Source organism: Oryctolagus cuniculus, chromosome 5 (assembly GCF_051225735.1).
Source record: "Oryctolagus cuniculus isolate XC-2025 breed Fujian yellow rabbit chromosome 5, ASM5122573v1, whole genome shotgun sequence".
Lineage (NCBI taxonomy): Eukaryota > Metazoa > Chordata > Mammalia > Lagomorpha > Leporidae > Oryctolagus > Oryctolagus cuniculus.
The window spans coordinates 42,426,563-42,454,019 of record NC_142871.1 but is presented as its reverse complement, the minus strand read 5'-3'; the positions used below and the strand labels follow the sequence as shown (position 1 = coordinate 42,454,019).

Sequence of the window (27,457 nt, the reverse complement as noted above, 5' to 3'; positions counted from 1 at the left end):
TTTGATATATCATAATAGCTAAAATAATCGAAGTCTCTTACTTGAGGTTTGCCAAAATTTGAGACACTCTAAATTGGTTTAAGTTATGAATTGGTATATACTCTTTTCATATAAAACCTTCATAAACAAGTGAAGAAAAATAGTTCCTTGGTTCTTAATTTTAGGGAAAGACACACTAATTTTATCATGTATGTGACATATTTGTAGCTCCAGTTTAGAGTTCCTGCTGAATTCTGCCTATTTTCCAACTCATATCTCTCTCTGTTACACTTTTTTTAAAAAAAGGTTTATTTATTTATTTGAAAAGCAGAGTTACGGAGAGAGAAGGAGAAACACAGAGAGGTCTTCTGTCTGCGGGTTCACTTCCCAGATGGCCATGATGGCCAGGGGTGGGAAAGCCTGAAGCCAGGAGTCTGGAGCCCTGTCCTGGTGGGTGCAGGGGTACAAGTACCTGGGCCATCGTCTGCTGTTTTCTCAGGCACATTAGCAGGGAGCTGGAATGGAAGTGGAGCAGCCTGGACTCAAACCGGTGCCCATATGGGATGCTTTGCTTTGCAAGCAGCAGCTTAATCTACTGTGTCACAACCTCTGTTAAACTTCTAAAGTTTACTTATGCTTAAGATACAGGTACTATATATCAAAGATCAAGGCTTTAACCCTTGACCTAACCTCACTGTGTGTTCATTAGTTTATAGCATTTCCTTGAGTCTTAGTTCGGGGTTTCAAAAATGAATAATTATGGTAGTGTCTACTTATATACATCATAGGACAGTTACTACAGTTCACTTAGCTTTTGTGATATGAATGCTTTGAAAACCAAAAGTGGTATACAAATATAAAGTGTTAGAAAAATCTGCTGATAATATATGTTTTTCTCTCTCAAGATGTCCCTTATTTTGAACTGTTTTCCTGTCATTCTTCAGCACCTCCCCCTTTCAAGATGTCTTCTCTAATTCAGTGGCTATGACTAGAGACTGGCATGTGCGTTTCCAACAGTTACCTAAAAGTAATTACCATCTACCCAGTCTCACTTTTTGGATACATCATAAAATCTGCAAAATTAGTGATTCCAAGCCCTATTTATATTTGTAGACCTCTTTATTATATGCACCTTACCCCAACTCCTCAACTACAGAATTTTACTCCTTTGGTATCCACACATATACCAATCCAGAGGTTGCAACTGAAAATACACCTTCTCAAACCTTCTTTCTCATACAGTCTTGGTCCCTGTATTTGGTGCTACACTTACAAAACGTCCCATTACCTAAGGGCTTACCTGTATTTTAAGTTATCAGCAGTCTCTTACATTGACTGCTACATTAGTTGTCCCTGAGTTTCCATGCCTAGCATGTTGCCAGGGAAAGTGTCTTTTTCATACAAATCTGATCATATTAATCACTCAATTGACACCCCCCTATCCAAGGCCCCCACCCCGAGTGGCTATGGGCTAATTTCTTTGATGTATCTCACAGAGGATTACATAGTTTAGATTGCCTTATACTTCAGTCTTCTTGATACCTCCCTCTGCATTCCCTAACCCTTTGCATCAGTTGCATCAAATCATGCCAGTCTCCTTCTTGATTTGGGTAATTGTGCTACTGTAGCCATATGGCCATTTAGGCATTGATAAATACCAACTCATTTTTTGAGATTAAGTTCAAGTGTGAGGCACTCCGAAAACTACCAGTTCACTACCAATGTCTCTATCACTCATAAAATAATAGTATATAAATATTATTTCAAAACATGATTTAGAGATACAAGTTATTATTAGAATAGGAAAAAAGATAAAAGCCTGACAAAGTAAAATTCTATTTTCTGACTTAGAATCACAAGATTTTATTGCTGAAAGGGTTGTTATAGTCAATCCAGACCAAAGTTTTCTGTGGTTTCCATATAAAAAGTAAAAGCTCTTGCCTGAAGATGAAGCTTGGGAAATTTGTATCTAGTTGTGTAATACTGACTGTACAACTGAGTGATCCTTATACAGCATTTAGGAAAGCAGTCACTACTCAAGTTTTTAAAAAAGCTGAAATGATAGAATCTCAAATTCATGGTCTCCATTTCTCTCACTTCCTATAGCCAGTATTGTAATCTTCTTAAAGAAATGAAGTTAGGGGGCCTGTGCTGTGGCGTGGTAGGCTAAGCCTCTGCTTATGGCGCCGGCATCCCATGTGGGTGCTGGTTGCATCCTGGCTGCTCCTCTTCCCATCCAGCTCTTTGCCTAGGGCCTGGGAAAGCAGTAGAAGATGGCCCAAGTGCTTGGGCCCCTGCAACCATGTGGGAGACCTGGAAAAAGCTCAAAGCTCCTGGCTTCTGATCTGCCCAGCTCCAGCCTTTGGGGTTATTTGGGCAGTGAACCAGCAGATGAAAGACCTTTCTCTCTGTCTATAGTTCTATGTCTCAAATAAACAAATAAAAATCTTTTAAAAAACACAAGTAAAGTTTGCCATCATTTCACATTCAAAATTCACTGCCCCTGTTATAAATTCACTGGCTAAAAACAAAAAGTCATTGAGATTTGGGACAACCAGGTCTTCCTTGCTTTTTCAAAAATCTATTCTTACAGAAATCTTTGTCTAAAAAGGCAAAATGTGAAAAAGCAAGAAAAATTGTTGTAGCGTAGTATTAACTATGCTATATTTCATTAGCAAAAGTTTTAGAGAAAGAGGTAAATGAGCAAGGTACTTTGGCAGTGGAAAATAAGAAAGTTTCAGTGGAAACTGTATGAAACTCATGCAGTGTTCTCTATTGGAGAACTTGCAAGGCATCCAAAACCCAATGAAAACTGAAATTTATCTTAAGACATGTCAGTTTTTTGAGACTCCAAATATATAAACCATGTTTATAGTTATCACTGATATATTCAAACATATCTCACAATTGACAGATGTTTCAGGGTGCATACAATTATGGTTGTGTGATTTCTCTCAACAGTCATATTTCAGGAGCAGGGATATATTTGCATAGATTACTTTGATCCATTTTCATTAAACCCAGGGTGACTCAGTGACCTGAACTTGGAGTGATTGTCTTTCAAGTTGAGGTCCACTTCTTCATTCACAATTCTTGTGGAAAGGTTTTACAGCTTTTTAACCTATGCCTATTGCTTTTTGAGATGGATTCTGATGGGTATTGAACAGTGGAACTCATTTGTCTCTTTCTTTTTTAGGGTCTTGTCCAGCTTAAAATATGTACACATTTTCTGTAAGTCTCCAATGCTGAGTTCCTGGCATGAAAAATGACCCTGTTACTTGGAAAGCAGTTTTCACTTACAAGTCCCCCAGGCCCTATAATGTCTAAACCTCCTGTGCCACTTTATATGCTCACCCCACCCCACAGAGGAGCATGTACAGGAAAAGCAGACTTCCCCTCCCCCACACGTTTCCTCAGTTTATTTACAAAACGTCTTGGAAGGAGAATGAGCTGCTTGTGGTTCCTGTGGCTGATTCAGGGATGATTTCCTACAGGCAGAGGATGCTGGTCAACCGAATGACCTCTCTGTAGCTAACCCATGCACCCTTGTGGTAAGGCTGTTGGGTCATATGGGTGCCCCTTCTAACTAAGCCTGGAGAAATTTGTTTTTGTGGTTAAGAACTTTGTAATAACCAACATCGCTGTGAAGACAGATTTAATAATGACAAGGTCCAGCAGATGCTGTCCCTTCCACTACCAACAAAAAATGTCAGAAATACACTGGGAAACATTTAGAGTCTGTGCATCAACATTTGCTTCTCAAAGGATCATGATTTATTTTTCCTTCCAGCGTACTGCAAAGATGATAGTCATTACCATTATTTTTGAATCAAGAATACCTTAGGCCAGAAAGTCATCCAAACACCTTTGCATGGGAGTTGCTTGTTCATAGTTCCCACCAGCTCATCTATATGTGATGATGACTACTAGTTAATAGTCTTAAGAAAGTCCAATGTGGTGAAAATCTTAAATAAATTGGAATCTCCCAAATGTTTGTTAATATTTATTGAAACTTGATAATGAGTGCTCTGATCCCATACACTGGTGACTCTTGGAAACCTGGGAATATGTGAAGGAGGGATTTGTATGGTTGACTTGTCCATCCTCACCCAATGCACATTTCACTTGAGTAGGTGCAAGATGAAGGCACAGGAACTATAAGATGGCCTTCCTAAAAGATAAAATATTGAATGTAAATTACCATAAATGCATAAAATTCATGCAGAAATACTGGTAAGATATGCATCACGTTTTTACCATTTTATCAGCTTTGCAGGTTGCTGAGTAGATAGCAACATTTCATAAATCAGTTAGAATTGAGAGTAAATTCATCTTCTCTGACATATAGTAGTTGAAGAAAGATTTCCCAGAATACATTGCTTTTAATCAAGTTAGGCCCCAAGTTATAATATAGACTTGCTGATTAAATTAGAGATGTGCTTATCTTCCACTACCTAAGTGAAAATCAAAAGTAATCTATATTCATTTCAACAAGCATAAAATTACCAATCCTCAGTCTTCCAGGACGCTAATTCTCAGAGGATATTTCATTATGTAAATTGTTTGAGAAAATACATTCTTATTTTTCAAATCGAGAACAATACAGATGTAAAAAAGAAAAAAAATCAGACCATAAAAAAGTTAAGGAAAAAATTGACCTTTTCAGCCATTGCAATCAACTTGAAAGTTAATGATGGGGGCCAGCATTGTGGCAGAGTGAGCTAAGACACTGCCTATGACATTGACATCCTGTATGAGTACTGGCTAAAATCCGGGCTGCTCTGCTGTTGATCCAGCTCCCTGCTAATGTGTCTTGAAAAAGCAGTGGGAGCTAGCCCAAGAACTGGGGCCCTTGTCACCTATGTGGAAGACCAGAGTGGAGTTCCTGGCACCTGCATTCTGCCCAGCCCAGCCCCCAGTGTCACAACCAATTCGGGTTGTGAATGAATCAGTGGATGGACGATCTCTATATGTCTCTCCCTCTCTTTCTAACTCTGCCTTTCAAGTAAATAAAATACATCTCTAAACAAATAAAAAGAAAGCTAATTAAATATAATGCATATACTGCCCAGGAAATGTCACTTAACTTCTGTACCTATGATTTAACCTTTCTTTGTGTCTTCTCCATTTGTCTCCCCAGTGCATCCTAATGTCAGTCAAGGCTGCCAAGGAGGCTGTGCAACGTGTTCAGATTACAATGGATGTTTGTCATGTAAGCCCAGACTATTTTTTGTTCTGGAAAGAATTGGCATGAAGCAGATTGGAGTGTGTCTCTCTTCATGTCCAAGTGGATATTATGGAACTCGATATCCAGATATAAATAAGTGTACAAGTAAGTGCCTTCCCAAAATTATATTTTTATCTCATCCTTGGGGACTTTTCCAGACTGACATGGCCTCTAATATAGTTGTGATGTTCAATGTTAAATAAGAAAATAAGAATGTTTATCTGGTAATTAAGCTAAACCACATTTCTACCACTAACTTAGAAAAGATACTTTCACTATAACTGTAAAAATGAAGGTTGAGAACATGATTGCTAATCACTGAACCTGTAGAAAAGAATTATAAATGTCAATTCCACTTGTTCCTATTTCCATCACAAAATCCAAGCATTTAATAACTTGAAAAGTCATTTTAGCTATTTTGGCTTCAAAAAGAATTCCAGTCTACAACTGATGACCAATGAATAAATATCCATCCACTGGAAATATATGCTAGAGGCATCCTTTTTTGGACCCTAAGACTACCCTCCTCACTGAAACCCAAAATGATATTTTAAAACCATAAATTAGAAAATATCACTCTGTTATACAACTATCACATGTAGTTGTGCCTGCCTCTCCAAACTCATACCCTACAACCCTCACACAATCATTGCTCCAGCCTCACTGGCCTTCTTACAAGATCTTCTTATACGATCTGTATTAACCTGGCTGTTCTGGCAGTCTGGAAAGTCTTGACCATGCCTATGCTTGATTGGCTGTGTCAATTAAGATTCTGCTCCTTTGTCACCTTCTCAGTGAGACATTCCATGACCATCTTTTCCAAAATAATCAGCCTTCTCCCCTTACAAGTAATTCTCCATCTCTTTTTACCTTCCATTAGCATATGTTGTTTTTTCCAGAGCCCTTATCACTCTGGAAGCAGACTGACTGCTTTGTGATCCTGGGGTAGTTTAGTCTTTTGGAGCCTCAGATTCTGTAAAATAGGAATCATGACAGTGACTACCTCATTGGATTACTGTAGAGTGTTAAGGATTTAATATTGTGAAATATTTGTCGCAATCCTGGCTTACAGTAATTACCATTTGAGTGTCAACCATTATTGTTTATTGTACGGCATCTCTCATGTTAGAATGTGAGCTTCGGGAAGACTAGGAGTTACTTCTCTTGTGCACTGCTAGCCAGAAATATCTAAAATAGTTTCTGGATCATTGTGGGTTATCAGATATCTGTTGATTGACTAACAGCCCTGAGGTTGATGTTTGGCACAGTGGTTAAGATGTCACTTGGGATACCAGCACCCTATATCATAATACTTGCTGCAAGTCCTATTCTCATCCAGCCTCTTCTAATGTATACCCTGTGGGGCTGCATGTAATGGCTTCAGTACTTGAGTTTTTGCCACCCATATGGAAAACCTGGACTGAAATTCCAGTTCCTGACCTTGGCCTTGGTCTAGGGCTAGCCCTGGTTGCTGCAGCCTGTTAGTAGTGAGCCAGGAGATAGAAGATCTCTCTGAAATAAAATGTAAATAAATAAATAGGCTTGTGGCTTAAAAGAAATTGTGAAATTGATGGTTCTTAGAACAGAACAAAGGCAATACTCAAGTATATTTTTTAAATTAATGAAATATTTCACTATCATTTAATATAAATGGTTGATCTTATAAATATTCTTGACTGTGTATACACAAGTTGAATATACTTTATCAGAAATGTTTAGCAGAAGCATTTCAGGTTTAACAGTTGTTTTTTTTTTTGGTTTTTAGAATAGTTGCATAGACTTTATTGATGGAGCATCTATCCCTAATCCAAACATCTAAAACCTGAAATGTTCTGAAATCTGAAACTTTTTGACCTTCATGTCAGTGCTAAAAATATTTTTCATTTTGGAGTGTTTTTGATTTCAACTTTTTAGATTAGTGATTCTCAACCTTTATAATGATAAAAATGTTCCCTAAGACAGTTAGGACAATGTTTTTGAATTCAACAACTGATGTACATCAACTAAATGACTGTGGAGTGATCTTTAATTCAGTTTGCAAAATAACTTCGAACCCAAGTGTTTGACACAAAGTTGCATGTATATGCGTTGGAAGCATGCAGAACTGGTCCAACAATACTGATGAGAAGATAATGAAATCATATTTATCTCTTTTTTTCTCTTGCAGAATGCAAAGCTGACTGTGATACTTGTTTCAACAAAAATTTCTGCACAAAATGTAAAAGTGGATTTTACTTACACCTTGGAAAGTGCCTTGACAATTGTCCAGAGGGGTTGGAAACTAACAACCACACCATGGAGTGCGTCAGTATAGGTGAGGAAGGCCTCCAGATTTAGCATGGATGAGAAATACCACACATGATAGTGCCAGCGTGTGTGGAGGTGCTTCGCAAGTCCTACTGCATAAGAACCTGAAGGATTTTCCCTAAGAGGTTCTCACCAGATTTCTTTATGAAGATACTCTAAATGCGCTCCCATAGCCTTCCTCACAGCATGTAGCACAGTGCAACTTAAAGCTCGAGGGGCACTCGATTATTCCTTAGAGGCAGTAATTGTTTCAACTATTCTGATCACGATAGATTCATTTCATAGCATTACTAAGTGAAGTTTTAGTTACAGCAAAACAAATATGAGTGTGTGTGTGTGTGTGTGTAAATATCTTGGTCTTGAACTAGATTTTCACCTAAGGGCAAGAATTTCACCAAACACCTAAGTTTAATGTCAACCAGTGACCAAAGTTATTTTCCAAAGGTGGAAAACATTTTCTTCTTTATAGCTCAGTGGCTAGATTAAAGATTCAGAGCACTGGCTGGCACCGTGGCTCACTTGGTTAATCCTCCGCCTGCGGTGCTGGCATCCCATATGGGTGCCGGGTTCTAGTCCCGGGTGCTCCTCTTCCAGTCTAGCTCTCTGCTGTGGCCTGGGAAGGCAGTGGAGGATGGCCCCGCATGGGAGACCAGGAGGAAGCACCTGGCTCCTGGCTCCATAGCGGCCATTTGGAGAGTGAACCAATGGAAGGAAGACCTTTCTCTCTGTCTCTCTCTCACTATCTATAACTCTACCTGTCAAATAAATTTAAAAAAAAATTAAAATAAGATTTAGAGCACTGAGACCGATAGAGTTAAGTGCCTTACTTTTTTCTCTCATGCAGCTTTGCTGAGATGTTCCGCTTACACAGATATTCAGCAACGAGAAAGAGAAGATTTTGAACTTACTCAAACTGACAGAATAAGACAGTCCTGGGCTCTGACTAATTGCAGGCTGAGTTTCCTGGAGGGGAGGTCCCTCAGACAAGTTGTTTGTCTAAATAACGGATCACTGTCAGGCTATATTTTCCCTCTTTTAAATGTCTCGCAGCTACTACAGCTACAGGTTTGATGAACACTTGGGCAGCAGATGCTAAACCTAATGGGGAAACAGCATACCAAATTTCAAACTCCCCCAGGCAGTAACTGCAAGAACCTTTGATGCTGCCCTGTTATTAGCTTATGAGCACAAATGCCCTCCTGAATCAGTACAAGATAGTGTCCAGGTCTTCCCTGAGGTCCTCCAGCACCACCCACTAGAATTTGAAGTGCTAGAGTAGTAAGTGGTGGTTTAACCACTACAGGTCCACCACAGAATTGCTATTGTTAAACAATGCTTTTGGTTAAAATGAAATAAATGAATGATATTTTAAAGAAAATGTCAGAAGCATCTGGAAAAACAACAATAGTTCATGGCTCATTTTAGTTAAGCTTTTCTTTTCTAGTTAATAAAAACACAGGAAAACAATTTAGGGAGAAGGCAGAAGGTACTTGAGAATGCACTTCAAGTTCATGTCTTTGTAAGTCTTGATGGCTGATGATTAGAGGTCATAAAGTTCCAAAGAGTAGAAAAAATAGGAAACCACTTTTGTGGAATATTCAAGAACAGAGATTCAGGAGGAGTTTCAGAAAATTTGTGATTTTTCTCTACCTAGGAAAAAGACACATATTTATATTTTCTTAGTTGTTGAATGTGTAGTAGTAAGTCTATCGGAGATGACATTCAACACTTGGCACTGTTAGATGAGCCTTTAAAAGCTTAGTAGTATGTACACTGCTAGTAAGACTAAAACTGTGTCCTGCCATAGTAAAATGTGAGAAATCTATGTCTTTTAGCATAGGGGCTAGCAATCTATGAGCCATTTGCAGGGAGTGGGTTGTCATACAGCAGTTAAGATATATTAGGGGTCCCTATGTCCCATATCAGAATGCTGAGTTTGAGTTGCTACTCTACTCTGATCCAGTTTCCTGCACCCTGGGAAGCAGCAGCTGATGGCCCAAGTACTTGGGTTCCTTCCACCCAGGTGAGAGACCCAGACTGAGTTCTGGAGTCCTGGCTCCAGCGTGACCCAGTCCCAGCTATTGTAAGCTTCTGTGGGTGAACCAGCAGATCAAAGATCTCTCTCTGTCTCTTTCTCTCCCTGTTGTTTGGCCTTTTAAATAAAATAAAAATAGAAATAAAAGGTTTATTAAATCTGACTTATTTAACAGGTCCAACTGACCTACATCATGGTGGTAGTAAAATCAGCCAATTTTCATCAATGTCAGTTCTCACTGCTTGCTCTACTCAGGATATTCCCGATGTGTGGTGTCTGGCCTCCAGGCACTATGCCATTTTATGGAAAATGACCCGTTTCATTATCACAAAGGAATAGTGAAGCCTGTTCCTTTAAGACATCTAAAAACTAGGACCCAGACAGCTGAAATGATGACTCCAAAGACACACTGAAACTTATTGCAGGGCTATGATTAGTAGTTTAACTTTAGCTTCCCACTCATCCAATAGAATGTGTCTTTTCCTCTGTGAAATCTATACTGTCATATCGCTTCCTACCTAGATGCCAGATTGAGAGGAAAAGTCCCAAATAGAAAATAATGCTCTGATATATAAGAATATTTTTAAAAGTTCATTGAAAAAAATGGAATGATCATCTAAGTTTATTTTGGTGCAAAACTAAAATTGAAATCCAGGCAGAGGCTTTTCATAATATATAGTTCCATGAACTTTTTGAAGATCTTGAGTAGAGCTGGGGTGAAAACCAATATTACAACATATCCACTCTCCGTGACCTGTAGGTCAGATTAAACACAAACACTCAATGAACCCAATTTTATGAGAGAACACATTCTTTATACATTGGGCTCCAGATATTGCTTCCTTTCTGCACTGTTATTCTGCCATTTTCCTTCTTTCTCATGGAGAGTTGGACTTAAGTAGCCTTGGAGGGAAGATGTTCCACTCCAAATACTGGGTAGCAAGGACATGCTCTTGCTGTGTACTTTAAGGGGCTGTGCAGTTAGTCAACAAGAATTAGAGCAAAAGAGTAATGGTGTTGCAAGGCCATTACTGGTAGGACATCCAGTTCAAGTTTCCTTCCAATTCTGGAATCCATTTTACAACATCTCAGGCTGATGATCAACTGCAGCAGGAGCATTTCCAGGGACAGGGAGATCATTACTTTTTTGAGACGCTTGACTCATTAGTGAATATCTAGAGATTTCCAGTGTTACAGTTTTTCTCAATGCAGAAGATAGAAGAAACACAGAAGCTGACTATTTCTGTTTTTAACTAGACAATTTTTTTTCTGAAAAGAGTCTTGTATCATATGAACGAGATAATATTGCAAGTTGTTTGATTAATTGTAAATTGTCAAATTATAGATATAAATGTAAGAATAGCACTTTTCATATGTTTCTATTCACTGGAAGTGCAAATATGTGTTATAAAATCCAAGGAAGTTATTGTAGCTAAGAAACACCAAACACATACAGAAAAAGGAAGAAATTTCTAAAACAAGCGACAGAAAAAGTACATGAGTTCATCTCAGGAATGACTCAATCTAGTTAATTCTAGAAGCAGGTTATCTACTGAAATTGACCCAGAACTTAACTTAAAATAGATGCTGCTGTGCCTGTACAATACCCAGTAAGAAGTGGCAATATTTAAAGAGCCAATCATACATAAAGCAGAAGAGATACTCAGTGCAGGTCAAAGACTCGGCTTGGTTTTCTGCTCAACCATTCACTAGTGATCTCAATCACTCCCAGAATCTGCAAATCAACATCACCTGTATTGTTAGAAAGACAAAATCACATCTCCATCACAGTCAAGTGAACCAGAAACTCTGGGGGTGGGATCCAGCGTTCTGTGTCTTAGCAGATCCTTCTGGTGACTCTGATGCTTGCTGAAGATTGAGAATCAGTTCTCAGCACATCATAACTGTTCTCTCAAGTTCTGGTTAGGATTAGCCAATAATTGAAGCAGGGCTCTAGATATTGTGAAGCATTGATTAATTTTGAGTAATTATGTTGGTGATTAGGTTATTAAATATGGAGGAAAAGTGAACCCTTTGCAACAATGAGTTTTCCTGATAATTTTAATTCTAGCCGGCGCCGCGGCTCAATAGACTAATCCTCCACCTGCGGCGCCGGCATACCGGGCCGGTTGGGGCGCCGGATTCTGTCCCCATTGCTCCTCTTCCAGTCCAGCTCTCTGCTGTGGCCCGGGAGTGCAGTGGAGGATGGCCCTGCACCTGCATGGGAGACCAGGAGAGGCACCTGGCTCCTGGCTTTGGATCAGCGCGATATGCTGGCCGCAATGGCCATTGGTGGGTGAACCAACGGAAAGGAAACCTTTCTCTCTGTCTCTCTCTCTCACTGTCCACTCTGCCTGTCAAAAAAAATAATAATAATTTTAAGAGCTGAAAACATTCCATTCTGGCATTTCCCATTCTACTTCTTTTAATGTTTAAGCATCCTGCCCAACTTCTATCTATCGTCAAGATCTTCCTCGGAGTTTGGGCAGGTATTAAGGGAAGTCAACCTTTTACTTTGTTTAACGACAGTGCAAGTGGTTGTGAACAAGTGAAACTTTTTTGGTCTGTTTCAGTGCACTGTGAGGCCAGTGAATGGAGCACTTGGAGTCCATGCACGAAGAAAGGAAAAACTTGTGGCTTCAAAAGAGGGACTGAAACACGGGTCCGGGAAATAATCCAGCACCCTTCAGCGAAGGGCAACCTGTGTCCCCCGACAAGTGAGACAAGAAAGTGTACAGTGCAAAGAAAGAAGTGTCAAAAGGGAGAACGAGGTACAATCACACTAACAAATATGCTTGCTTGAATCCTTATCATTCAATGCATAATGTCTACCAAAGAACATGTTGGCTATAAATTATGGAGTATAGATGTGGTAATGTTTTAAAGTGGATCTGTACATGAGAACAGTAAACTACTATATGAGTGTTTGAATTGAATTCGATTAATGCAGCTGTATTATAAGCATTGGGGATACTATCTTTTCTATAATCCACCTTTATTATGCCTAACACACCTTTCAGGAAGTTCATAAACACATGGTTGAATGCCATGTGATATAAGACCATGGCAAACAGACCCCACCATCAACCTACTCCTTACTTCATTGCCTACAAACAAGAGCATCTCTAATCTGAAAATAAATCTAAAATAACCCCAAATCTAAATTTTTTGAGTGCTGACTTGATGCCACAGATGGAAAATTCCATATCTTGAAAGTTTGTTATAGTTGCAAAAAGCTATCAAAACTATTACATAAAATTACCTTCAGGTTACTGAGTAAGGTATATATGAGATTACTTCAAAAAGTTAATAGAAAATGGAATATAAAAAACAAGTTTATTTTTGTTCAAAAAATTCTGAAAGCACTTCATAATTTTTTCATAATATGCATTTTCCATGAACTTATTGAAATCCCTCCTATGAAACATAAATGAATTTCATGTTTTAACCTGTGTTCTATACCCAATATATCTTTATATATATATGAAAATATTTCAAAATTGAAAAAATATGAAATTCAAGACACTTTTGGTCCTCACTATTTTGGATAAGGGGTACTCAATCTGTAGTGCAGTAACAGTTCAACTTTTGTATTTAAACAGATATTTTCATTGCTAACTCCACATTGAATTAAATGACTGAAATCATATTTTATGAATATAGCCCAACCATTGATGACATTCCCCTAGATGTTTGCATATTGCATTAATTTTCTATGCCAGATTATAGAATATATTAGCTAAATATTGACTGTGTCAGGACTTATTCTGAAATTTTGTGAGTATCAAGGAGAAATATACATTTAATATGATGCTTGAGGAGGAATAAAATTCTAATTTACACTATAGTTGTTGACCTTTACATATAATTTTTCCATCTTTCTCACTAATGTCTTCAGCACTACTGCCTACAAATATGTTATAGAGCTTTATTTAACTGTTGGTAGTTATCCGGTGAACCTTTCCATTAATTGCAGTTTGAAAAAAGTTTGTCTCGGCTGGCGCCATGGCTCACTTGGCTAATCCTCCACCTGTGGAGCCAGCACTCTGGGTTCTAGTCGCAGTTGGGGCGCCAGATTCTGTCCCAGTTGCTCCTCTTCCAGTCCAGCTCTCTGCTGTGGCCCGGGAAGGCAGTGGAAGATGGCCCAAGTGCTTGGGCCCTGCACCCGCATGGCTCCTGGCTTTGGATAGGCGCGGCGTTGCCGGCCACAGTAGCCATGTGGGGGGTGAAACAACGGAAGGAAGACCTTTCTCTCTGTCTCTCTCTCTCTCTCACTGTCTAACTCTGCCTGTCAAAAAAAAAAAAAAAAAGTTTGTCTCAATGACTGAACTTCCTTAGTTTATTTCATTCATTTATTCCTTCATTAAATATAGTTGTACTAAATTCTTACTTTCTAATCACATAGTGTTGAGCCCTAGGGATTCATAACTTAAAAGGGTACTTAACTGTCAGAGGTAAGAGTTCAGTACAGGGGGCTGAGATGTTTGAACAGAGAATCATAATGTCATGTATTAAGAGAGATTTTAGATATGTGATCAAACTTCAACAGAACACAGAAGAGGATGTTGTGAGAACTTGAGCATTTTATTGCTCACATGTACAAGAATTTGTGTCACCTGTATGTTGCCATTCACTATACCAGAACAATTGGCCATCATTGGGACGTATACAGATCAATGTTGCTATTATATTTCACCAGTTAATGTGATAACATTCTTGAAGACATGAGTTATTTTAAACAGAGCTTCAGACTTTTGTAAATTTGTAAGAGGTTTTGATTAAAATTGAGTTTAAGGAATGAAAGTTGGCTAATGAAAAAGGTCTTTCTGGCATTTGTTACCAATTAATTTAAAACATCTTAGATTTTTAAGGTTGGAAGTGAAAGCCAAATATTCATCACTGTCCAGTTGGTGTGCTCCCTTAACTGTACACTTACTTGTATTTGCTTACTAGATTTTCTTAAAATTAAAGGACTTACAGGAGGTCTTTGCTCAGATGATTCTTTCTGCAAAGATTCTATGTTACTAATCAGCATGTAGTGTCCTTTGCTTTTAAAATTTAAGTGAATAAACTTACTCAACAGAACAATTAAATTAGGATACAAATTGTACCTTATTTCTTTTATTTAAGAATGTGGTCTTCTAATATATTTTGCTAGCACTAGGCTTAAGCATTTACATTGGAAATGTCACTTCTTAAACTAGCCACTTATAAATAATGCCACAAGACATTTGAAATAGTAACTTGTGACACAAGACTAAAGTGTTTCTTTCTGATCTTTTTTACTCTACTCTAAGAATACAGCAACTTTTACATCTACAGAGAACTTTATACAGCAAGAAAAATTTAGATGTTTTATTCTTTTTCAGATTTGGTAATGCATAGTCTAAAAAGAAAGTGTGGGTCACTTTTATAAATAAATTCCATATTTACATATACTCCTCATTCATCTTTTAATGTTTTTGTCAACAAATTTTCCTAAGTACCATAGAAACTCAAGATAGGAAGAAAATCATTTCTCCCTTCATTCCTTATTTCCCTAACAGTTTTCTTAAGCTTCTTTTCATTATCTCATTTGAACATAAAGATATCAAATTGATAAGTAATTATGACCTATAGACATCCCACTATTCATATCAAAATAATATTAGCCAGAGTTCTCACTTAGGCTCTGTTGTATATTGATATAGTTTATGTAACAAAATATCTTGTAATTTTAATATTGGAATGAATTTATAATCTATGCTAAGGACCACAAACATAGAAGTAAGGAATAATATTATCAGATCAAATAAAGTAGAAGATGTTAACTTCTCTATATTCTCCAGTATGAATTGGTGTTCCTGATGTTAAGTAGAGCCAGCTTTAGAAATCTGTAAGCAGCTTTAAAATCAAAATAATAAAATTATAAAGATATGATTTCTATTATTAGAACAGTTACTACTTGAGTTGTCCTAAATGCCTATAGATTAATAAAATAAAAAAGATCTTTTTGGATTCATGGATTGAACATTTCTAAATGAGTTTTTAAAGTGTAAGGTTTTTATTATGAAATGTAGAGCTTTTATTATAAACTTTAACCACAATAGTTTGAATTTAAATTTACCTCTATGCTCCCTGCCTAAGAGGTTAATAATAGACCGAGGTAGATAACCTATATTTGGAAAAGGTATGGAGCATGTGTTCAGGATTTTTTTCCTGTTCTGTTGTAACTGCCAAAGTCAAAGTCTCCTAGGGAAGAATGATAAGATCCAGAAATGACTTTCTAAAGAAATTGAATAGAAAGAAGCATTTTAGTAACAGGATTGATTATTCTAGCTATGAAGTACTTTCCAACACGTGTTTGTTGAAAAAAGAGGTTGCAAAATCCTATACATGTACATCGTTCTTTGTTATCAATGTTTATTGATATTTATCAATGTTTATCAATATTTATTTTTTTAAATATTCATAGTAAATTAGTCTGGGGAGAAGGAATGTAACTCTTGTAACCCCAAGTCTAACTTTTTATATAGTTTATTATTTGTTTTTACCAGTCAGTATTATTTCCCTTTACATGATGACTACCATTTAATTAAATTAAGTGCTACCATTTAATCAGTCCTGAATTCTTCCTCAGTTACAGGTTATTACCATTATAGTTGTGTTTATCTTGAACCTATGTCAACTGAATCATAAAATTGAAATATCAAAAATACCTCAGATATTTTAAGAGATTATATAGCATAGCACATAGACTAATACCACATGCACATTAAAACCATCTATTTTGAAATAGGAAGTAAATTGGAAAACGCACTCTCAAGGGTTGTCAATTTATATTTATTGATGCTTTTGATGTGCTAAGTGTAACCATCCCTCATACTGAGAGCTGAAACATGATAGGATTTGTGAGTGTGCCTACATCTGATGCAAAAAGAGCATTTATTTATGTGTATGATGGTGTAGCAGAACGAGAATCAACCTGTTTTGTATTCATTTTTACCTTCTTCTAACCAAAGAGCATTCAATATAAATTTCTTTTAAGTTAATTCACAAGAATGAAATAAATTCCATTGTTTAGTTAATTTCATGAAGGAGATTCTGATTAATTACAGATAGCAATGATGTTGGAGTAGAGAGGACAGAGGAGAGTCATGAAAAAAAATGTGTTGGGGGTCTATCTTCTGGGCATTAAGATGAGCTAGTATCTGTTCACCAGAGAAATTGAAAAGGAATTCATTAAATAAGAAAGAAGTGAGTAATCCAGAGATATTTCAGAAAAGAAAAACAACTGTGAGAATTTTTATATTATTGCATGATTTGAATATACTATAGGAAAGGAAAAATCTTACATGTTATTTTATGTCATTATTAGTCATACTCTCTAATGTCAGTATTATAAATATGCATGTTTGCTGTAAGCGCAATATAAAGACTACATGTTAAATTTACAGCAAGACCAGTTTTTAAAAATCCAACCCAAAATGAAATTGTCTACTTAGTTCTTAAGTTTTTCCCTGCACCCATTAGTTTACTGCTTAGCTCTTTATATATATACACACACATATGTGTGTGTATGTACATATATATGTATATGTATGCATATATACATATATATGTATATATACCAGTGCATTATAGCTGTTTCATACAAAATTATTTATTTATTTTTTTTCTTTTTTTTAAACTTTTATTTAATGAATATAAATTGCCAAAGTACGGCTTATGGATTACAATGGCTTCCCCCCATGACGTCCCTCCCACCCGCAACCCTCCCCTTTCCCACTCCCTCTCCCCTTCCATTCACATCAAGATTCATTTTCTTTTTTTTTTTTTTTTTTTTTTTTTTTTTTTTTTTTAATCTTTTATTTAATGAATATAAATTTCCAAAGTACGTCTCATGGGTTACAATGGCTTTCCCCCCCATACCGTCCCTCCCACCCACCACCCTCCCCTTTCCCACTCCCTCTCCCCTTCCATTCACATCAAGATTCATTTTCGATTATCTTAGTATACAGAAGATCAGCTTAGTATACCTTAAGTAAGGATTTCAACAGTTTGTTCCCACACAGAAACATAAAGTGAAAAATAATAGATGATTTTTTTTTAAATGATGATGAAATCAGATCAGACCTATTGTCATGTTTAATCCCAGTGAGAGTCAAGTTGGGAATTGATAGTTTCTTTTCTTTTTTTTTTTTTTTTAACAGAAGATCAGTTTAGTGTACATTAAGTAAAGATTTCAACAGTTTGCACCCCCATAGAAACACAAAGTGAAATATACTGTTTGAGTACTCGTTATAGCATTAAGCCTCAGTGTACAGCACATTAAGGACAGAGATCCTACATGAGGAGTAAGTGCACAGTGACTCCTGTTGTTGACTTTACCAATTGACACTCCTGTTTATGGTATCAGTAATCTCCCTATGCACCAGTCATGAGTTTCCAAGGCTATGGAAGCCCCTTGAGTTCTCCGACTCTTATCTTGTTTAGACAAGGTCATAGTCAAAGTGGAGGTTCTCTCCTCCCTTCAGAGAAAGGCACCTCCCTCTTTGAAGACCTGTTCTTTCCACTGGGATCTCACTCACAGAGATCTTTTTGCCAGAGTGTCTTGGCTTTCCATGCCTGAAATACTCTCATGGGCTTTTCAGCCAGTCAAGATTCATTTTCGATTCTCTTTATATACAGAAGATCAGTTTAGCATACATTAAGTAAAGATTATTGTTTATTTATTATTTATTAATTTATTAATTCCTCTTCAAAATACAATATTTACTCAAGATTCCTTAAGTAATTCATCAAAATGCAAATAGATGGATTCATTAGCTCAGAATTGCTGGAAGCCTATTAGCTTTGAGTTTTTAGATTATGTCCTTTCCCCTACTGTCAACCTTATGGAAGGCATGCATCCTATTTAAGCATTGCAGGGTAAGAGCTTTCTACTCTTCCCCTAAATACATTAGTAGATCAGCCACTTGACATAGAGCAGAGAAAAACACCAAGTTCAGAACTGAGAAATTAATGGCACTAGAGATTGTAGGTCTCAACCAGAAGCAATTAGTCCCCAGGGAACATGAATTATTATCTGTTGGTAGTACCAAGGATAAGAAACCACAGTGTAAACACATTAATATTTCTTTGCTATCCTTTCTATCCTTTCGGAGGCCTACTCAGTCTCTTCCCAGATGGATTATTTGTTCAGATTCTGAAGGGATCGATTTTACTAATTTAAAACATTCTAGTACTACACAAAGATATTCTAGTATTGCAGGTTTTAAGAGGGGAGGGCCCTTGATGTGTCAGTTAAGTCACTGCTTGGGACATCCATATTGTGTGTAAGAATGCCTAGGTTGAGTTCTGGCTCTGATTCTGATCCCTGCTTCCTGCTAATGCACACTCTGGAAGGCAGCTTACTGCGGCTCAAGTAGTTAGATACTCTGCATCCTTGGGGGAGACCCGGCTTAAGTTCTTGTACATTTAGAGATTGAACTAGCAGATGGAAGAGCTTTCTTTTTCTTTGTAGCTCTGTCTCTGCCTTCAAGATAAAATGAAAATGAGTAATTTTAATTAAACCTCCAAGAAAGGTAGTCCATTCTAGCTAATAACACCCTTCAGTTTCAAAGAGATACTCCTTAATGCACATGTGTGTATTTCCTCTTAAAGGCTAAGGTCAGCTTTTCATTAAAGGCCTGAACTTTCTCTTCAGGAATACTATATGGCTACATCCATCTCCTTCTTTGTAAGCACTCCTGTTAGGAGAACTGCATGCAACAGCTCTTTCTATAGATCATAAATGATCAGCTATTAGCAGTTTAATCTGGTTCAACCTAGTGCTTTAAAACATCATTTCTCTAATTTTTTACCTATTAGAACTGGACCAAGAGTATGGTTGCTGTAGATCGAAAGATTACAGATTGTATCTGCTGCAACCTATTTTAAGTATTCTTTTAAGAGTTCAGTTGTACTATTATCTTTGCAAGAAACAGGCTCTACTAATTCTAAAGACCCCATAAAAACATGTTTCATCCTCAGATCCTCTTCACATGTATTCATGTATGGCCTAGTCTCTTTCTTATTTGATTGCAGTTTTTTCCCTTAGCTCAGTTATAAAACTCTTATCCATTTTTGTTTTTTTCCCCAACTACTCCAATTTAATTATTGAAACTTTAAATCAACTTGAAAACTCAGCTGATTTGCATCCAGAATTTATTGTTCATACAGATAAAAACATTTTGTAGCCTCAGCAACAGGCCTCAACCTCCCATTATTCCCTTTGACATTGACATTACAATGGCAATATCTTTGTTAGGATTCTCTGTTGTCCAAGTTTGTGGGCTGAAGACAAAATCAAGTTCCTTTTTATGTACAGTTGACTCCCCTGTGTCATAATGAAGTAAAAGGAACTCAGCCAGTGCCTGGATATTTGTAAGACAAAAGTAGCATGAAACTTACGAGGTTTCTTGTCTCTAACATATTTTACAATCCCATTGTATGTTCTTGAATTTCTCAGTAGTAAAGCTTTGTACAAAATAAGAAGCGTTTGATTTCATGCTGCACAATCCTAGGTTTAGTATTATTTGTTAGAACTCAACCAGAAGTTATTTTGCTTTATAATGATGACCAAGTTTGTATCATCTCATATTTGAAGGCTCCCTGAGATTTCTGGAACATTACCAGTGGTGGTCAAAATAACCTGTGGATACTATCTATGTAGTCCTTTCCTTGCTGCGGTGGTATGAAAACTAGTTATAGGCTTCTGTGCTATATTGGTGTAAAACTAAGTATCCCTATTCTAAAATAACTTTTATATTGAGTGATCTTTGAAAATGCCTACATTAGCTGAGATTATTTTTGTGGTGTCTAATGCTTTCTGACCCATTGCTTTGTGTAACATAACATACACTAATCACCTTATTGATGAGTGGTGGCTGTATTACACTAAGCCTTCTTTAGTCCCTGAGCAAACAATGACCTTGTCATTGTTTAGATCCCGTTAGAGAGGTTGTTTCAGTTGGCTTTTGCTGCATAACAAATAACTTGAAAACATAGACGCTTAAAACAACAACCATTTATTTAACAATCTGTGGCTGGGAAATTTAGGCTGAGCGCCACTGTGCAATTTCAATCTTGGCAGGGTTCCCTCACATGGTTTGAGGACTGAGGAAACTATGCCACGTTTCTATGATCATCAACACGGCCAAGGGTTCTACAGGACCCCAAGCAGATGAAAGGTCGTTCCTCGGGAGGCTAGGCTTAGAACCGGCAAAATTTACTTTCACCACATTCTGTTAGCCTGTGCTAGTCACAAGTCCAGTCCTGAGTTCAAGAATGGGAGAAAGCGATTACTCCTTTTGGAAGGAGAAGCTGCAGAGTTACTTTGCAAAATGCCTTGTACACATTGGGAGGGATGGAGAATTGTGACCCTTTATGCAGTCTACCATAAAGATCTTTCTCTTGCTTGCAATTAGAGCATTGCTCATTCCTTCAACAATCTCCTGTTGTCTGCTATACTGTCTCTTCTTTTGTCAAAAACACAGTCATACAGGTTGATACAGGAGAAGTGTGGGATGTTACTGCTATTGTACATTGCAATTTGCAAAGGGTACAACAGGAAAAACAAATAAAAGGCCAGCCCAGGATACACTCCTATCCTCAATGAGTACCTATTAAAGTACCAGCCATGTGCTAGACTCTCTTAGGTGATGAAGATATAGCTAGTGAACAAAACAGACAAAAGTCCCTTTCATTGTGTGTGTGTGTGTGTGTGTGTGTGTTACACATTTAAGATGTTAGCACCTTGCTTTATATTGTTCCATGCAGTCAAGGCCTTTGATGATCAACTCACTTGCAGGGTATACCGGAGTTGACAGTTTTTGCGATCTGTACTTCCAGTAGCTGCTGAATCCATTAGAGTTTGCTAACACTTTTACAAAGATGTTTGTTTATGCAGGCAAAAATAAAATATCTCTTCCTACTTTTTGTTTTGGTCTCACCGCAAATATATGTGTTCTTTTCTGTGACCACCATGTTGATGTGCTAATATGTGTTTGTAAGATGTCTAAGTAGGGTTAAAGGTACAGCTTGTGGCTGTGCAACTGAGCTGAGTTAACTGGCCCTTTGGAGAAATGACCCCACGACCTTGGCTTCATTTGCAGCCTGTTCCAGCCAACCAAGATCCCTGCCAATGAGAAGCGTTCCCCAGAGAGAGACTCCAGAGAGCATCAGCATAAATTTAAATTCTGGACCCCCAAATATAGTTTGCAAAAGGGCCTTCTTGTCCTTTGCTAATTACAAAGTAAACATTTCTCAGCAAAAAGACACTTCCTCCTTTCAAGCTCCTGTCCTCCTTCCCACATTCTCAATACAGTCCCTCCTTGAAACTGCTGGTGTTGCTGAAACCTCTTTGGCACAGGAGACACCCTACATTTGAAGGCACAAAAGAAGGATTCTTTCCATAGATCATTATCTTGTTCTCTTTTAATCTACTCAGAAACTTCTTCGTTGAAGCCTACAGCTAATTGTGTAGATCCTACAGTCTGGCAGAAAGGACTGGATACCTTGCTCTTAGGCCTCCCAAAAGGTGTGACCAAATAAATACAACAGCTTACTATTAAATTCTCCAAGTTGTTTACATTTAAAATTGTATCTTTTTTGGCATTGCCCATGGGAATGCACCACTCCCATGGTTTGGGCCTTGGACACTGCCGTCCAATAGACTCCAAATAAGACATGTTTTACTGATGGAAAAATCCAAGCATAGATTCTAGCACAGTTTTTTACATCATGAATGCTGTGATTATTAACCTAATAAAGTAGATATAAATGGAAAATATTTCAAAACCTTCTAATCCCCTATGTTTTTATTCTCTTCCACCTATAATTCTTTTTTTCAATCCATTCCCTTTCACTTTTTGTTTTAAAAAAACCCATTTCTCATGCCATAACAAAATAAAAATACTGTTCTGTAATGTTCATTTCTGTTTTTCAGTTTCCCTAAAAATATTTACATGTCTGTGTATGTAGTTATTTCTTTAATAGGAGAATAATATATATCAGTTTTTATCCCTCATTAGTAATTCTTTTTCACCAAGATCACTGTTGCTCCTTTGCATTTATTAGAATATTTTAGTAGAAAAGAACGTATCTCAAATTACCTTAAGCAAAAATAAAACTATTGGCTTTATGAGTACATATTGCTACATGTTCAAACAGTGTCACTGGGTATGTGCTGTCTCTCTTTAGATACTGGAACTCACTCTGCTATCATTTCTCTCTCTCTTTTTTTTATCTGTTTTGTTTCCCTGTGCTATAGTCTTTTTTCCATCGTGGGAGGAAAATTGACTCTGGACAAACCATATCTTTGTCTATATTGCTTTTAATCTCTTTCAGTGTCCATTCATCCAATTGCATGAAAGGATTCTCATGAAATTGACCTAGTCTGGGTCACACGTCCATCCACTGAGCCAATCATTATAGTAGGGGAATTGGAGTACACTGACTGGTCTACATAAGTCACATGTCCACAACTGAAGCCAGGGGCAAGTGAGCCATTGTGAGTTTTGTTTCTACTTGGAAATAAGGGTACTAAGCTTAAAAAACAGTGTATATAAATTTAAGAAAGAAAATGCTCAAAGTTGATCAAATCAAGAATACACTATTCTACAAGGTAACCCATGTCTAATAGTATTTGCAGCAAAACAAAAACAAAAAACTTATGTGAGGAAGAGTAACAAAGTTTTGCTATCTAATTTAGACTAGACAAACATCCAGCATAATTCTACTACTATTTTAATGAACTAATTTTTTCTGTTTTCTCTTGATTTATGAAAAACACTTTTATGGGAGTCAAATGGTTTTAAATGAATAGAAAAAGAATCCACTACTCATGTGAATGGTTTCTGGGATTCATTTGTGCAGCCTTAAGTAAAGACATGTCCATTTCTATTGCTAGCTTCTGACTTCTGTGTGAAATGTTCCAGTGTGGGTAATGACCTTTTGCTTGATTATACACCAGGCCACTGAAACTTTAAAATTAACTCAAACCTAATTACTGAACTCTTGTGTTTATATTGTGTATATACCACCAGGTCATAACTCTAGCCTCTGTGAGCACATACTGCCATAATTGAAAAATATGCCTTATAAAGGGTTGTTTTGTTTATTTGTTGTTTCTGCTGGAAGAACCTACTTTTCCTATTATTGCAAAGCATCAGATTAGGGAAGAGTTGGTTAACAGTCCGATTACATTTTACGTCTCAGTGCAAATCAGGTACATTTTTAAATGAGATATTACTTTTGCATTATGTGAAATGCAATATTTAAAAGCATATTGCCACTTACTTTTTAATATTTTATATAATATTACATCTTAAGACATACTTAAACTCATACTTGAGAAATATGAATAATTCTAATTCCAAAGTAAAACAAAGAAGTTGTGTGCAGAGTTGAGAAAAACCATTAATATCTAATATCCAATTATAACTCATGCACTAAAAATAGTGTAACAGAAATAATAATTTAGTTTTTCATAAGGCATTTAGTGAAATACTAATCAGATAACTAATTACTGTATATGGAATGTGTGCAAGTGATGGTGAACCATCTCTCAGAAGAATTAATTACACATTGTAAATGCTTTTATGGTCTCCAGTCAACATGAAAATCATAAAGGATTTGCTTTATTTGTTTTGAATCAATAGTAAGATACAGGACACTTAAGTATTTTATAGAGAAAGCTGTAGTTGATTCTCATTTCTCCAAGGTGTCATCTTGTTCTGACCTGGGTAAGAAGAAGGGGGGGTTTCCATGCTTCATTTCCCTGGCTGAGCCCTTTGAATTCCGACCACGTTATCTGTGCTCAGCGCCCATCCTCCCGCCATATCACCCTTTCCTCCCATCTCTGCACGTTTCCTCAATATTAAACAAGGATGGACTGCTCATGAGATCACTGTTTCTTCTCATGTCCACATTTTAAAAACTAATGTTTAATATGTGCAATGTTAGCCAAGAAAACGAAAAAAATAAATAAATAAATACTGAAATAGTTTGAACTGTTTCATCTCAGTTCAGCTCTGGATGTATTTGTTTTATTGTTTCTTTAGTTTTAAAAATTCCTTTATTTTTAATATCAACAATGTTATACCTGTTCTTATAAAAACTCCCAAACCTACAGTGTATAGGAACAATTAGCTAATAAGATCTCTCACTTAATCAAGTACAGTCCTCTGAGAAAAACAATTTTAAAATGTGCTGCACTTTCCTCCAGATTATTTTTCTGCTTATAGGAATAAATGTTTACAGGAGTGGGCATTATGGGGCAGCGGGTTAAACTGCTGCGTGGAAACCCCATCCCAAAGTGGAGTGTTGGCTCTGCTTCCAATCCAGCTTCCGGCTAATGCATCCCAGGAGGCAGTAGATGAGGGCCCCTCTCATCCACGTGGGAGACCCAAATGGAGTTCTGTGCTCCTGATTTAGGCCCTAGCCTGGCCCAGCCTGTGGGCATTTGAGGAGTCAACTGGCAGAAGGAAGAAACCTCTCTCTGTCTCTGTCTCTCTCCCACCCTCCTTTCCTCTCCCTTTTGCTCTCACTCTGCCTTTGAAGTAGATGAAATAAATAAGCACATTTTAAAAAGAGATATTCATCTGTAAGAACATGTTTCCAAATATGAGGAGACTTCAAAAGTTCATGGAAAATGTGAGTTGTCTTTTTATTCTATTTTCCACAAATGTTTTCAAAGCCGTATTAGAATCAATATATTCTTTTCACTTCTACAAGTATTTGGCCTATTATTTCTCCATTTACAGAGAAATAGAGAAGTATGCATCCTAGAAGCTCAATAGTGTGGATTTATCTGTGACACTTAAAAACAAATTTTTGGAAAGACAGAGAAAAAGAGGCAGACCACACACACACACACACACACGCATGCATGCATGCGTGCACACACACAAAGAGAGATCTCCCAGCCAGTGGTTTACTCCCCAGATGACCACAGCAGCAGGGTCTGCGTAAGGTCCATGTCAGGAGTAAGGGACTCAATCCAGGTTTCCCATGTGAGTGTCAGGGACCCAACCACTTGAGCCATCACCTGCTGCCTCCCAAGGTGTGCATTAGCAGGAATGAGGAGCAGCACTAGGCTCAAACCCAGGTACTCTAATGTGATCTATGCATCCCAATACCAAACACCCACATTTGTGTCACCTTTTGCATACCATAGACATCTTTCCAATTCATTTTTTAAGGTTTCTTTATTTGTTTGTAAGGCAGTTACAGAGAGAGAGGGAGACACAAAAGTACAGAGAGCGTGAGCTTCCATCTGCTGGTACACTCTCCAAGTGGCTACAGCAGCAAGGGCAGAGCCAAGCTCACGCCAAGAACCAGGAGCTATGTCCAGGTCTTCCACGTGAGTTCATGGGCCGAAGCACTTGGGCCATTTTCTGCTGTTTTTCCCAGGCCAGTAGCAGGAAGCTGGACCGGAGGTGGAGAAAGAGGGACTTGAACAGGTACCCATATGGGATGCCAGTGTTGCAGGTGGCCACTTTACCTGCTACACCACAACTCTGGCATCTCCAATTCATTTTTAATAGCACCAAAATATCACATTCCATGAATACCATATAATTTATTCAATCTTTCTGCTTTTGATGGAAAATAAAATATTTTTTTTTTTGCTCCACTTGCTATAATAAAAGTCTGTAATATTAGTGAACTGATGTGCTCACTCTCTATTACAAGTAAATGGAGTAATACATCATAGGACTTAGGGTACAGGCTTTGGAACAATCTGGTTTTAGATCTCAATTGCACTTTGAACTGAAATATTTTCTTTAAGATCCGTGACTTTAAGAAAATTATTTAGCCTTTGAATACCCTATTTTCTTCATCTGAAAAATGAGGGTAATAGTAACTACCTCATAAGTAAGGAGTTAAGTGTGTTTATACAATTCTTACAATTGTGCCTGGCACCTAATAGCCTCTCAATAATTGTGAAATCTGATATGAAATGGGGTCCCAAGCATTTTGCATGGATAAGTCAAAGGATGTAAACATTTTAAACAATAATATATGCTGCTAGATTATTTTTCAAAACTATTTTAACTGTTCACACAATGTTTCATAAATGCCTATTTCCTTACATCCTTTGCGGAACTGATGTTATCAATCTTTGAAATGCTGGCCAATCTGATGGATTGAGAACCAGTATCCTGCTATTTTATTACTGGCATTTTCCTGATTACAAATTATAAGGCTAATAACATATTTATTGGCTATTTTGATCTCCACAGTATGCTTACTTTTATGATTTGCTCATTTTTATGATTTTTTATCGCGAAAAACTTACCAATTTTAGTAACTCTTTGAACATTAACCTCTTGTCATTTAGCAAAATTTTCATAGTCTGTTGTTTATTTGACTTTTTTTTTATAATGGGTGCTTTAATGATGTTTTAAAATATCACATCTTTATCTACTGAGATGTTGGTCTTTTTTCAATTTGTTAGATACTATAATTGTTTATGTGTGGGTATTCTTCCAACAAGCATTTATTGTCAGTTGTGTGTTAGACATAGTGTGAGGCACACTAGTGTAAATGTATTTGTATGCACGTATAAAGATCCATACATCTATATGGATATAGATAGATTATATTATACATAGATAGATGCTGTATCTCTCCTAAACTCACTTGTGCCCCCTGCTAATGCATTTAAGAGGGCATATATTATAACTAATTATATTCTAGATATCCTCTTCTTGTATGGTAATAGCATCATATGAGACATCACAATAAGAGAGAAAAGTATCTTAGAGATTCTACTTTTTCTTTTTCCCAAGAAACGATTTTTTTCCATTTTATTTTCACTGGAAAGGCACAGAGACAGACACAAAGTGATCTTCCATTCATTGATTCACTCCCCACTTGTC

The 27,457-nt window shown here is 37.1% G+C and overlaps 1 protein-coding gene across 3 annotated transcripts in view; it reads left to right on the top strand.

The window, feature by feature from the left end:
- Positions 1–27,457, top strand: part of RSPO3 (R-spondin 3) — an 87,358-nt gene that overhangs the window by 26,393 nt on the left and 33,508 nt on the right. For all 3 annotated transcript variants that reach the window (XM_051854359.3, XM_089332737.1, XM_002714805.6), the window contains exons 2-4: positions 5,120–5,311; positions 7,374–7,520; positions 12,122–12,319. In XM_051854359.3, the coding sequence (XP_051710319.1) occupies positions 5,120–5,311; positions 7,374–7,520; positions 12,122–12,319 (537 nt within the window). The remainder of the gene's footprint in view (positions 1–5,119; positions 5,312–7,373; positions 7,521–12,121; positions 12,320–27,457) is intronic.